Source organism: Ixodes scapularis, unplaced genomic scaffold, assembly GCF_016920785.2.
Source record: "Ixodes scapularis isolate PalLabHiFi unplaced genomic scaffold, ASM1692078v2 PGA_scaffold8__174_contigs__length_109621045, whole genome shotgun sequence".
Taxonomy (NCBI): domain Eukaryota; kingdom Metazoa; phylum Arthropoda; class Arachnida; order Ixodida; family Ixodidae; genus Ixodes; species Ixodes scapularis.
Genome location: NW_024609883.1, coordinates 32684563 through 32698112, shown reverse-complemented (window position 1 = coordinate 32698112; position 13550 = coordinate 32684563). Strand labels below are relative to the sequence as shown.

At 46.6% G+C, this 13550-nt stretch overlaps 1 protein-coding gene across 1 annotated transcript in view; it reads left to right on the top strand.

Annotated features, from left to right (window-relative positions):
- The first annotated feature begins 1424 nt into the window (after positions 1–1424).
- LOC8050552 overlaps positions 1425–13550 on the top strand; it is a 32682-nt gene continuing 20556 nt past the window's right edge. Inside the window, exons 1-3 of the mRNA XM_040210398.3 lie at positions 1425–1508; positions 8538–8677; positions 12989–13148. Coding sequence (XP_040066332.2) covers positions 8639–8677; positions 12989–13148 — 199 coding nt within the window. The 5' untranslated portion in view covers positions 1425–1508; positions 8538–8638. The remainder of the gene's footprint in view (positions 1509–8537; positions 8678–12988; positions 13149–13550) is intronic.

Genomic DNA, 13550 nt, shown 5'->3' with positions numbered 1-13550 from the left:
GTCTTCCCCACCTTTGAACTGAACCTTTAGGGGCGTGACTGCTCGACCTCCTGCCTTATAGTACGTACTACTTTTTCATTTGATATATATTTTTTTATGAACTACCGTCACACTCGGTGATGGCCAGTAACGTGCACTGCCACATGGTGAGACTGGAGGCTCTATTTTTATCGGCTTTGTAAGTAAACATTGTCAGGTAGCGAAGCCACTTTTTTTTCGTCTTTTAGTAGGTTTTGCCGTCAACTTTTAATCGAGTGGGAAGACCGTAACAAATAACGCCGAAATGTTTCCATGCCTAAGGAAAATAGCGCTAGCATGATTCTAAGTGAAGCGAGATTCGTAGCAAAATATAGAAGACTCTATCTAACCTGATCTTATTTTCATTAAAGCTATAACCATGCTCGCCATTATAACTAGTTTTTGATGCATTTAAACGTGTATGTATGCGTTACAGCGGGAACGAGAAATCATGTTTGTATGTCAACCATCGCACAGATAAATGTTCTCCCGGACACATATATTCGCGAAAAATTATGGTCGGTCACGCAGCCAGCACTCTTCGTATCAAAAATTCGAGCGAACAAATATGTAAACCGATGCTGAAACCAATACGTCGCTTTTATTTCATCTCAATCATATAAGACTTTCTGTTTCCGTGTACTAGAGATTCGCAAGGCGTGGAAAACTCGCAGCAAGCCTAGAATTAAGAATAACTTTGACCACGTCTCTCTCCCTCCAGTTACATTTTTTTTAATAACCCAGAAACTCCGCAATAGACCCTTCCCAAAATTCAGTGCCATCTGGTGGTTTTTAAAGCAGTTTAGGTTTTGCCATATCAATGGCGGAAAGGAGCTTGTATCGGCACCGCGACTTTCGCAGGTAAACGGCACGCGAGGAATTGTTCAGTGTGAGCTTTTTCTCGATCACTTTCAGTTCGATAGTGATCAAGAACCTGCATTCAGAACAAAGCTCCAACCCACTCAGATGCCTCGAGAAAATTCTATACACCAAATTGCTTTAAACCCGATTGTGTGCCGCCCGCAGATTGACTGAATCTGAGTTATTAGAAATAAACGCTTACGGAGCTCTTGTGTTCCCTTCCTACGTCGCGTCGTACTGACTCCCCGAATGTACAGGCCTCGCATCATCCACTTAGGACCATCTTCAATGTCTTCCTTTATCAGTCACTAGAAGGCCGCCATTGTTATTTCACATATGCTGTTCCACAGATGATGATAGTGATCAAAGTGGCCAGACTGAATTTCGGAAAGGGTCTATTGAAAGAAGCAATCAACTGCCTTTTTAGCGGATACCGAATAATTATTTGATTTTAAGATAAGATCAGATTAAAGTAGATTGTGCAGTACCGACAGTCGACGTTCAGTGTCCGGATGATGCATTTCTGTTCTTCTCAATCTTTTCAGAATGCAGCGAGGAGGAAACTGGTGCATCGCCGGTTGCAGCCAGACCGGCCATCCTGAGCGAGTCTGAGTACAACCTTCTAGAAGGTAACCACTTTAGTCCGCACTTTAGTTCGTTTCGTGCGCTGTGGAAGCGCGGGGTGTGGCGTTTACATGCATCTTGTTATCGCCGCGCAGCCAATGAGAGCGCGACATTAGCAGATCAGAACGCCGGGGAACCAATCACAAAGTGAGAGCGGTAGAGTCCTGGAGTTAGCCAGCATACAACTCCGAGGTACCCTGGCAACCATATCTGTCTTCTTCTGCGTCACACGAATTATAAAAAAAAGGAAAAAAGATGTTCACTTTGAAGCGCGCGATTCGCTGCGATTCGACTATTGCAGCGAACCCAACTGGCAAGGCCGTTGACGCCTTCCTGGGGCCAGTTTCGGATTTTATAATCCGGTTACCGCTGTGAATCTGATTGATCACATAGCTATAAAGGTACTCCGATACTACGAGGGTTAAATGAAAATTATTGCTTTCCTGATTGGGTGCGAATATTGAATTAAATGCAGCGTGAAAGCTATCCTTAGGATTTTCTCTTCGATTTCCCGTACTCATTTTTTAACGCATTCACCCAACAAATGAATTCCCCTTGCAACGAGGAACAAGTTTTGTGAAACCGTCACGCAAGGCTCCCCTTTCTGCTTAGGTAACCAGTTGTTGGCTGCCATCACAGCCACATCAGGAGAAGTTAAAAAGTGTCTGAATTCAACTCTGAAAGTGAAACCTAGGCACTTACAAAAAATTATGTCTGAAGTTTTCTTTCAATTTTACAAGCACAAGCGGCGTGATTGCCCATTAAAAGTTGGATGGCCGCAGCCCTGCCTACTGCTGCACGCAAGCAGAGGGTTAAATCAGCGAAAGTGACGTGTTTGGCGGGATCCGATGGCCCTCGCTCGCCGCTAAGCTGGCTTGGAGAAGCCGTTGATGACGTCATTCCGCCTAGGATAGATAGCAGGCGGCAGAGAGCCTCGCCGCATGCCCTGCAGCAGTCCCTGCTTGTCATTTTCTCAACTTAAAGCACTTTCCCTTTACTTCAGCCCAATTAAAGCGCGAAAATCGAATTTACCGGACAAAAGATTACACGAATCTGCACCAAGCTCAGTTTTCACGAAAATAAGCTTCAGGTTTTCTTTAACTAGAGTCATAGTGATGTTCATGAAACTACTCTTTAATTTTCGGAAAAAAGGACTGAGGTTGCAGATCGTAAGTCTGGACTGAACGCAGTGGATGTTGTAGCGTGTCGAGATACAGTCTCTCAATTGCGTCGCTGATGTCATGTGAAGTGTGTGGCTTCGCGTGGCCATGTTGCGGGAGTACTTGCCGATTTCCCTCGCAAATCTTCTTACACCTTTTTTTTTTTTTTTTTAAAGTTTGTGGCACTAGAAAGTGACGTTCTGAGTTGGTTTTTTTCTTGTTCAAGTTCAAGTTTACACCCTAAAAGATATCCTTCGGACGTATTGCACGAGTAGTGAAGTGAATTAACGAGCGAAGAATTAAAAAAAAATCTCAATGAACGATTTATGGCTAAAAGGTAGAGGGACACAAAATACTACATAAAAAAAAAGTTTTGCATTTGGAGCGGAACGAAAGATAGCTACTGTCAGTTACTATCAGGGTGAATCAAAATCGAGATGATTTATATCGTTACTTAAATAATTCTTTATATCGTGATTTAAATCACACCGGTTTTAAAATGATGACTTAATTCAACCCTTTTCCACAAACATAATCTCAAAACCAGTTTGTTTTATTACTGATTGTCCATTTGATGCTCACTATGTAAATTTGTTTAGTCTTTAAACGAAGGAATCATCAAACAATAAATATGTGTGTCAGGCTTATCACGAGCACAGAGCTGTGGTCTTCTGAGCAAATCGGAATGATGAACTTTCTTTCTACCGTTCACTTAGTGGATTACATAACGCCCTGTTGTAAGTTAATAAGGTCGCGAAGGAAAGTAACTAATGTTATAAAAGTAATGTCTTAATAAAAGAAAATCAGAACCCAAAAGAAAATGCAATAAAGCTTTTTCCACTAACCTAGAAATATCAAGCTGTCTTTGCTCTGCTATGGAGGAGTTCATTCTTAATCGGATTTAAATAAAAGAAATCTTACTTAAATAAATCTAATCTATTTGAATTTAAAAAAATTAATTGTATTACATTTTGGCGACAATGTCAGTTCTAGTCATTGATGCATAGCGAAGGCGGGGAAAATTTGTGTTGATAATTGTAATCGTTTAATTTTGAGAGGCGTATCACACCGTGCACGTAGGACGGTCGATGACAATTAGTTAATTTTAAATCTAAAATGTCCCCATACATAGCACCATCTGCATCTAAAAAATGAATTTCCGGAGTAAGCTCGTGATTTGGTTTTGTTTACTTTAGAGGGGACTTGATATCTTTTTGGCCCAACGACGCAGAATGCCCACATCAACAGGGCCACCATAAACGACTTGCATTCTTATGTTAATTTCAAAAAAACGCGATAACGAGGGTCCTGCAGAAATTGCAATTTCTCGCAGTATAAAAAAAACAATTAACTGTAGTGGCATCACGTTAATTAAGGTGCTAGATGGTGAATCCACGCAACATCTCACTACTTTGCCGTGTATATGTGCTGCCACCCATTATACTTATGAGGGTGGAGGTGACTGCAGCGCGTCTTCGACCGGTGTCTCTTGCGTCCTACCCTGCCCACGCATCAAAACGGTCGCGAAGAGGCAACACATGACGTCACAAAAACCATAATGCAATGCTGTCGGATGTCGCGATCCTGGTGGTTGGCCGTCGAAGTTCCGATAAGAAAGCTCAAGGAAGAGTGTCGCTTCCGTCACGGCGTCCCAACACCCAGCCGCCGAAGCTTCCATGAACTGTAGAGCTGGAAAGTCACCTGCAGCAGAACGGGCACCACCATCGCTGCCGTGACACCGCCAGGATCGCGGCAGACGACAGCGTGACTTTTCTATGACGTCATAAGGCGGAAATAATCGAGGGACTATTTTTTTTTGGACGCAGTAAACACACCGGTCAAAGGCGCGTTCCAGACACCGTACTGTTACTCTTCGTTGTTCAGCCCTCCCCTCACATGAGCACCGGAGATTCGTTCTAAACATTATTGCAGTCGTTTTAAGGTCCCTCTTAAAATAAAGTAGCCCGTTCAGCTGACACTTGGATATCCAATATAGTGATCGCCCTTTGGGCGCTGCCATCTTGGTCTAATGGGCTGTGGAACGCGTTCTGAGCATGCGCAGTACGCCACGCATGCGTGCGCAGCCATTCGAATCGGCATTTACCGTTTGGTAACAAGCGCTGGAAGGTTGTATGTAAGGTGTCCCAAGCGGACCTTGCGCTGTAAAACGAGCCGGAAAAAACAGCTCTAACTTTCACCGTGTGTGCGCACTGAGCAGGTCAGTGTTACCGTGTGAAATCTCAATGCGTAGTTTTCTTCCTGTAATGAATTAGAGCAAAAAATCTTTCCGAGGTCCACGTAAGGTGCGTTCGCAGACGTTCGAGTAACCGATGCTATTAACTTATGGCGCCATCTCCCGATAGGCACCGCGAGAAGACGACGCACTTTGTTGTCTGCTCGCTGTGCCTATCGGGAGATGGCGCCACGAGTTAATAGCGTCGGTTACTCGATCATCTGCGAAAGCACCTAACCTGGACTTCGGCAAACATTTTGCTTTAATTTTTTTACTGGAAAAGTGCTACGCCTTCATATTTCACCCGGTAACACTGACTCGCTCAGTGCACATTCGGTGAAAGTTAGAGCTCTCTATGTGCAGGCGCTGCGCTTTTTCCGGCTTGTTTTACAGCGTAAGGTTTGCTTGGGACACCTTATACATGGCTTGCACGTGACGTCAACGCATCCTGCTAGTAGTCATTCCTCCTTGTTCTGGCCGAGTAAAAAACCAATTCGACGGGGCTAAATGTGCGTTTCAGATGGTACGCACTCAGCAGCAAAATGGCCACTGCAATGGACGCTGGTGCGACTTTCGGTGCTAGTTTTGTCGGCCCACACAATACGCGCAGAAAAATATAATAGGACGAAAGTGATAGACAATACCGAGCGTGGGATGGTCAAGGAAATAAAAAATAGAGCTAAAAAGAAAGAGCGAAATGTTCCTCGGCGAGCAGAATGGGTGAGGTGAGTGACCAGCATGCCAGTGTAGCTGAATTTATGAACTGCTCCGGATGACCTGGCCACTCCACAACAGCTCCGGCGCTGTGGCGTTCGTAAATCTTTCTTTAAAGCCAGCCGCTGACCGCTGGGCGGTGGTAAAACCAAAAGAGCCGAGAGATTTTTTTTTTCAGCTCTTTATTAACGTTCTTTCTTCCCAGTCCCTTTCAATTGCTTAGCCGTTTTTTTTTTTCTTTTTTTTTCTCCCGCGTACTTGCAACTTGGCGAATTTAAATCAGCCAGGCGTCACACGCGCGCTCTTACTAAGACACTTTGTTCCAAAGCACATTTTGTTTACAAAGCGGGGGAAAGAGCTGGGCCGTTTATTTGGGCCCTGCCAAGTTCGGGGCACTTTATTTTTTGTTATTGTCGCGATTTTTTTTAAGTCTTTTATTTACTTTTTTTTCTTTCTTGCCTCGCGAGCTAGGTTTTGAAGGCAAACAGATGTGGCGACCTGCTCCGCAAAGAAGGACACTCTGTTGTAGTCTGAAAGATAAAAAATGTATATACATATTTTTTTTCAATCTCGGCGTTTAAGTGAAAATAAAGTACAACGAACTTTGGGCAATCCTATAAACAAGAAAAAAACTGACGGTTTTTTTGTCTTTTTTGTGTGTGTGTTATGAGCCGATGAGTTGGAAGGCTAGACTGGACGGCAATTTTTTTTGGAAGAGGTAAGAGCTGTGTTCTGTTGTCGAAGACAGCTGTGGCCTGGATCTTGCTGGATACCACGCTTTTCGGGTAAACTCTAAGTAAACTGGAAACGATCGCAATTTTGGTCGCACACTCACACACACACACCTAGAGCGTTCGAGTCTGGCGAACTTTGCAAAACGTTCCGAGTTAAAATTAGAGTCGTTTTCTTCGAAGTAAGGTCGTTCGATGTTTACGACAGGACAGGGCAGGCGATTGTTCGGTGAGAACCCATTGCTCAGTGTTTGCATCCCTAAAGCAGCGGTAGAAACCTGGCAGATCTGCCAAGAAGGTAGCCGAAAGTGAGAGAGAAGGAAGGATTCTTGAAACTTTGGCGCTTAGCGCCATGCTCCGGTGATCCACTGCACTGGTGGACAAATGTCATGTTTTTGACCTTATACAGAGGCACTGACCTTGTACCTATGTTTTTGTGGTGATATTTTGTTTATTTTACGGCTTTTTCAAAGGGCTACGTTCAACTAGCACGACATATAGCATGTACTTCTTGAAGACTTAAAAAATGCATTTTGATAGCATTTGTTTTTAAACTTAAGAGTCACCTATTAATCGGACATGAATGTGCTTCTAATCACTCCGCTTCTACCGAAAAGTGGATAGGTTCCCAAAGAGCAGATTTTCTTGCGACACCAGAGAAATTTCGTTGTTTTTCGTACTGGAGCTCTAATCTGGACGCGTGGCGAGAAAGTCGGCGAGGAATTCGGCAGCTGTGATTAACCTGCGCCGCGCTTGACCTTGGCGCCGGCCAGTCACGGCGGTCTAATTCCTCGCCGACTTTTCGCCAAGTGTCCAGATTAAGGCCCCTGGTGTACACAGGACATAAAAGCGGGATACCTTATCCGCTTGAAACTTATTAGTTTGAGAATCGGTCGGAGAAAGCGGGACTTTGTCCTGTTAAAGTAGCCATGAAACGATTTTCTACTTCCGCTAGTTACTACCTAGAATGCCTCTCTAACGTCAATAAATGAATAAACTTGCCTTAAACTTTTTTCTTCTTTTCTAGGCAATGGCAGTTGCCAAAAAGTGAAAGCCGTTTACAACTCCCTGTAACGCCGAATTAGAGCGCAGCTCTTGCGGAGGAGGAGGGAAGGGTACTGAGGGGGGGGGGGGAGGGGCATGTGACCTCAGAGAGAGGGGGGGGGGGTCACGGGACCCCCCCCCCCCCTCCCCGAAGGAACCCGAGGTCCCCCAAGGGAACCCGAGGTCCTCCCGAAGGAACCCGAGGTCCTCCCGAGGTCCTCCCAAAGGAGCCCGAGGTCCTCGGGGGGGCTCGCTGTTACGCCGACGCCGACGCCGCTCAAGCCGGAAACGGGCGCCGAAGAGCTGCGCTCTAAAGAGAAAAATCGAGAAATATAAGCATCGTTCATCCCCTCCACTCGGAGCCAGAACAAGCGTCCACGTGGCCTCGTGCCTATCCTATGGCGTCAACGTTAATCATTGCAACACGCTGGGGTTGGCAAAGTACAAAACGCGTGCTGAGCTCCAGGCATTGTTAGAGTTCGGCTTTTCTCATTACTGCAGTTGTTAGACACGAGCCACTACCCGAGTGTCCGCCGAGACATTGATTCTTACGAGCCTAAGTCGAGTGCTTACGCAGTTCTCGTGGACAATCTATGAGCCGCGCTTGACTGTCATCAGGCGGGTGGTTTTGATCCCACAATTACGTCTTCAAGCTTTGCGAAGGCATGATTAAAATCTTTGCTTTGAAACGTATTTATTTAACGCAAGACTGAAGGACCTTTATCCTCGCAATTTCCAATGTTCGGCGCCATCTCGTACCAGCGGCTCAAAAAACACATCCGCGAACCATTGTGAAAGGGGACGCCTTACTCCAAGCTCCACCGAACGGACATTCAAAAGATAGTATACTTCACCGTCGACATGGCCTGCATAATGGTACCTTTGCCATAGGTCCCTTGCCATCGGCGAATCAGACCCCCTCACAGGAGTCACGAGCGAATGCCGCTTGCGGAGGTTCGCTAACTGAGTCGCCGACAACCATAAAGGTCCCTTAGATTAAGTTACCCTTATGATAGTGTAAATGGGTGATTAGCGGTACAACAGCTTAAAAGTTCCGTGTTGACGCAGTCCACCTGTGCTTGTGTGTGAGAGAGAGAGAGAGATGCAGTATCTTAAACACAAATGTGACGCTGATTTCTATATCTTTCTTAGCGCTGGACATTGGCATTGACCGCCCGCTGACCACTACACCATTCTTGACGCTCTACCGGCGACGGGAGCGACAGCCCGTTTTGCAGCCGTGGAGTCACCTGATGAACATCCTGGACGACTCTTACCACGGCGTGTCGGAGGTGAGACCGCACGCTCGCCGTAGCGCCGTATTTTCTTTCTGTCAGTGCAGACTTCTCGCCATAAACAGTCGAGCAGGGGCCCTAATCTGGACACTTGGCGAAAAAGTCGTCGAGAAATTGGACGGCTATGATTGGCCGGCGCCAAGGTCTAGTGGGGGGTTGACCAATCATGGCCGCCGGAGTTCTCGCCATAATTTTCGCCAAGTGTCCAGATTAGGGCCATAAATATACTATTTATGATATATTATACTATTAAGTATACCAGTGTACTATTTATGGTACCTGGATCCACGCGTCTCCGACGAGAGTGTTTACCGTCATATGCTATATGCCCATGCGTCGCGGACCGTCCCCTTGGGACGCTTTAAACACGCGCCAGGTTAAGCCGCCATTGCTGAACTTCTCTTGACTTACCCAGATGCAGGGCCACTGAATCGGGCGTTGATTAGCTTCCACAAAGACCAGTGCCGGGGAAAGGAAAAAGTAGAATCTAAAATGGCAATAACTTTCCCTGCTGTGGTCATAATGAAATGAATCGAACGTAAAAAGGCGAAACAAAAAAACTGAAGGTCGGTTATGGCGGCGCCCATGCGCAGCGGCCTGAAGGCGTCTATTAGCCCCGAGAAGTTCGCCTGGCGCCCCCTTACGGCGAACCGGGGTGACGTCACGGCGAGGAGAGAATTTTTCCCCGACTCGCCCCGCTCGCCCTGTGGAGGCTGTGACGACGCTAGCTGTCGGCGCGCTCGTTTCTATTTAATTTTTTTTTTGGCGTGTTTTTCGTAGGAAGTGTAAATTTTTATATATGCCTTTATTGAGGTATGGCCTGTAGCTACAGGCGAGACTTCAACGAACATTTTAAGCATGGCTGACCGGCCAGGCAACGCATGAACCACAGCTGCATGGTATGTGAAAATAAAGAAATATGGCCACAATTGCAGGGGCATCAATACAAATTTACATCTTGCACAATAAACGCTGCTGATGGTCCGAATGAATTGGCAGGTTATGTATACTATTTTTTTTTTTGTATCTCTGTCTTTAAACAAGATCGCCGAAGCAGAAAAGCTGCATGCTGCTCGAGCAACGTGCTAAATACAGTCTCGGCCATGGGGAGAGAATCACAAGGAAGACAGCCCAAGTGCAGGGCCAAAGTAAAAAAAAAAAACAAGGAACATTTATTATATACATTGCTCGCACCTGACCTTTGCTGGATTCGGATAGTATTTCAATGGACTACACGGGTGGTATCTGTGGACTTGTTTATATCAATCCTCAAGTAATATATAACAAACGTAAGTTATGGTGTCTAGCCCGTTATTAGTCCATTAAGCCCTAAAATTGAGATTTTACTTAAATCGAATTGTCCTGAAGCTAAAGCACCAGAAGCTTTTCTCACGCAGACTGTCGCCCTTCACAGGTTCCATATTTTCTGCTACCAGTGCTGCATCTACCACTGGACAGACATAATGTCAGGAAGAAGTATAAACATACCAAATTACGGTACTATTGCTGTGCATATTTTGGGCAGTTTACTACATATCATAGAGGCAACTGGGGGAAATTCGGCCGTTTTTGCTGCTGCCATACAAACTAATTTCCAGTAATTGTGAATCCTCTAAGAAATATGCCTGCATACGCGTATAAACTATATAATTGATTCAGGAAGAAGCTACATTTATGTAAAACAACCCTGTTCTATGAGCACTTTAAAGATCATCAGACGCAGGGCCTTTAAAACTTCTGCGAACAAGCGCATGCAGAGTGGCAGCGCAGAGTCGGGGTCGCGAGCTAATTTGCCGACCACCGAAAGGCCCATGATACAAAGGCCGCTTCGGATGCCTTGAAAGCGGGATGTAATATCGTCCTAAATCATGAACATGCAAGGAACAGAATTCCAGCGTCTGAAACACTTGCGTCACCGCTTCACCGACCCCTCTCAAGATTGCCTTGCGTCGTGTGGACGGACGGGGAGGTTCATCGGCGTAATTGCCTCCGCCGATAGTTTTCGGGATTTGTAACCCAATTTTAAAGGTAAAAGGGACAAGCAGGCTTATAAAATGTACGGAAGCACGTTAATATCAACCTAACTCAACGTCTTGTACACCGGGTAAACGAAGTCCGGCTCCTCGAAGAGCTTGCGGCACACAACGCCAAACCAGGAAACCGGTGCTGGGAAGCAACCCGATGCGGGATCGCGGAGCGGGGTACTCGCGCTGACGTCACGGTACACCTCACCCAATCAGGGCGCGGCGACCGCAGCGACGCTTGTGTTCGCTCTCGGGGCTAATAGTCAGTGACAGGCGGGAAGGGGGGGGGGGGGGGGGGGGGAGGGGCGTAAATGTGGGCGAGGAGAAGTGGCGAATCCCGTGCGCCGACATCTGGCGTCCCGAGTGAAATATCGCGAAAGAGCGTGATAGAACACAAGAGAAAAAAATCAGTGTTACCAGCTGAAGGACGGTAATCGCGAAGACTGAAAACCCTCAGCAAAATAAATAGTGATAATTTAACGTTGTAAACTAACTTCTGAGCTATTCTAACGTTTATAAAAATCAATATACTCATAACGCTGCATTAACTTCCCTTCTGTCGAAATCTGGAAAGTCTGGTGGTTACGCGGTTTCGTATTCCCGAGCGCGGCTATCAAAACCATAGCGCGAAGCCGCTTACCTGGTTTAGTTTAGCGTTGACGCGACGGCGTACACCTGCGCGCTATGGAAAACGAAAGCTTCGAAAGGAACGCGAATATCTTTCCACCGGTAAGTACGGGATTCGTCCTCACAAAGACCGTGGAATCTAGCGAATCACAGGTAAAGCTAGTTGGTAACCATGTGCGGCACTCCAGAGGTCTGCCTCTATGCTCCGCCGCTTGCGGCAGCCAGAATGCGTAGGAAAATGGCAGACTTTTTCCTCTGGAGTTGGTATATATATGAACTTTATGGTGACAGGTTAAAAAGCCAGCAGAACCTCCAAGCTCTCTGGTTGCCTTCCACCAGGATTTGGCTGCGCGTACGACGAAGAGCTAGCGAAAACAGAGAGCTCACGCCCGAGGCACAGCGTTACTTGTCTCTTTACAGCTGTCACCGCCAGGATGTAGCAATAAAATACGTCACAGAAGCCACTCGTTGTTGCTATCCTGGGAAGCTCTCAGACCGGTCATAGAAGCGTCGGTGAAACAGGCGAGTGGAGGCCATCTAAACGCTGCTTATGAACCCGTGGTTAGTGGACCCCAGTCCCGACCCGCACCAAGTGGCCAACACGCCGAAGCTTGGCCAAAACACGTGACAAAGCAGCAGACGCGTGCCTCTTCTCGGCGTCGCCGTTTGCTAGCCTTGCACTCGCGAGACGCTGCGAGACGGGCTCCAGCGGCGACCCGGACGCCAGCCATGTTCGTCTGCTTCTTGCGCAAGGGTCGCAGTGACGTCAGAACGCCGAGCTCTGATTGGCTCTGGCTGGGAGCCAATCAGAGCTCGGCGTTCTGACGTCACCGCAACCCCTGCATGTGTGAGTGGATCTGCTGGGTGGATCCACTACTGATGACGTTAGAGAAAGAAAGGCGCTGGGGATGTCTTCTCGCTGGTATTTGTTTAGCGTACTTGTGTCGAATTGTCCCCGCAGTAACAAAAAATACTAAACGCGCGCGAAAAAAAATTTTTTTGCTTAAAAATAAATTACGTTATTTTGTACGCTTAGTCTCTGTCCGAATGTAGTTTAAGGGGTCCAAGGCATGTGCCACAGTTTCAGAGCTTGCCGTTTTCTAATTAAAAATTATTAGTGATTTAAAAAAAAATGATAACAAAATGGTAGTTGACAAATCACCGAAGGCGTGCTGATGAATGCCGTCGGTTACCACGAACAGGCCTCACTTTGTTATTTAAAATTTCACTAATGACATATCACTTTTGAAAGAGATAGCGGCAAGCTCCGAAACTCTGGCATCTGCTAATGACCGCAAGCGCCACGCGTGGATCGAGACTTTGTTCGGCGATGCGTAGTTCATTTATGCGGCGAAGTAGCGCGGTAAACATTTTCGCTGTCACCCTGTATATCACAGAAGCTGCCACCCAACGGATTCGCCTTGTTCCTTTTCTGGTAGTGGGTTATAGAACCGTCTGCGAAAAAAGACGAATGCAACCAAGCATCGTAGTTGTCTCGGCCTTCGAAACTGGGGCTGCTGTCATTTCCGTCGATTAGCCGGCCGCATAGAGAGCTCCAGTCGAAGACGCGTTATAAGAGTAGATTACTGATTTCAAATAGCTTCATGGAGGAGCTGACGGGCGTATAACTGTGGGGCTGCATATTTTCTCGCTGCAGCGTCTCCTTGGGCAAGTGGACCGGTGGGCATTCAACACTTTTGCCCTGGACGTGTCTTCGGGTGGCCGCTCCATGCCGCTACTGCTGGTGCATCTCTTCCACGAGTACGGCTTCCTGGGAAGCTTCAAGCTGGACGTAGTCCGCGTCTGGCACTGCTTCAGTGAGCCTCGAATTTCCCTCTCCCCCTTCTCGTCTCTCACCCTCTTTCTCTCGCTTTATCCTGCGTTTTATTGGGAGTACACCTTCACGTTTCCCTTAAATGTGTACGCGATGTATTACAAACGCTGGCTTATTTTATCAGCTCTAATATCACGCGCATAGGCATTTTACGTTCCGTAACACTCTAACCTGCACAACTCGGATTGGGAATAACGAGTGTGTTTCAAAAAGTAACCGAACATTAACAATAGTTTATCGAAGAAACGCCACGCCGCAGGCATTTCGAACTTTTACATGGGGAAGAGAAACCCTTAAGAAGGATTCCCCCGATAGGTGGATTTACGTGTTTAATGGATAGAGTAGTGCGAACCCGAAATTGGCACTTCTTCGCATTTTACTTCGA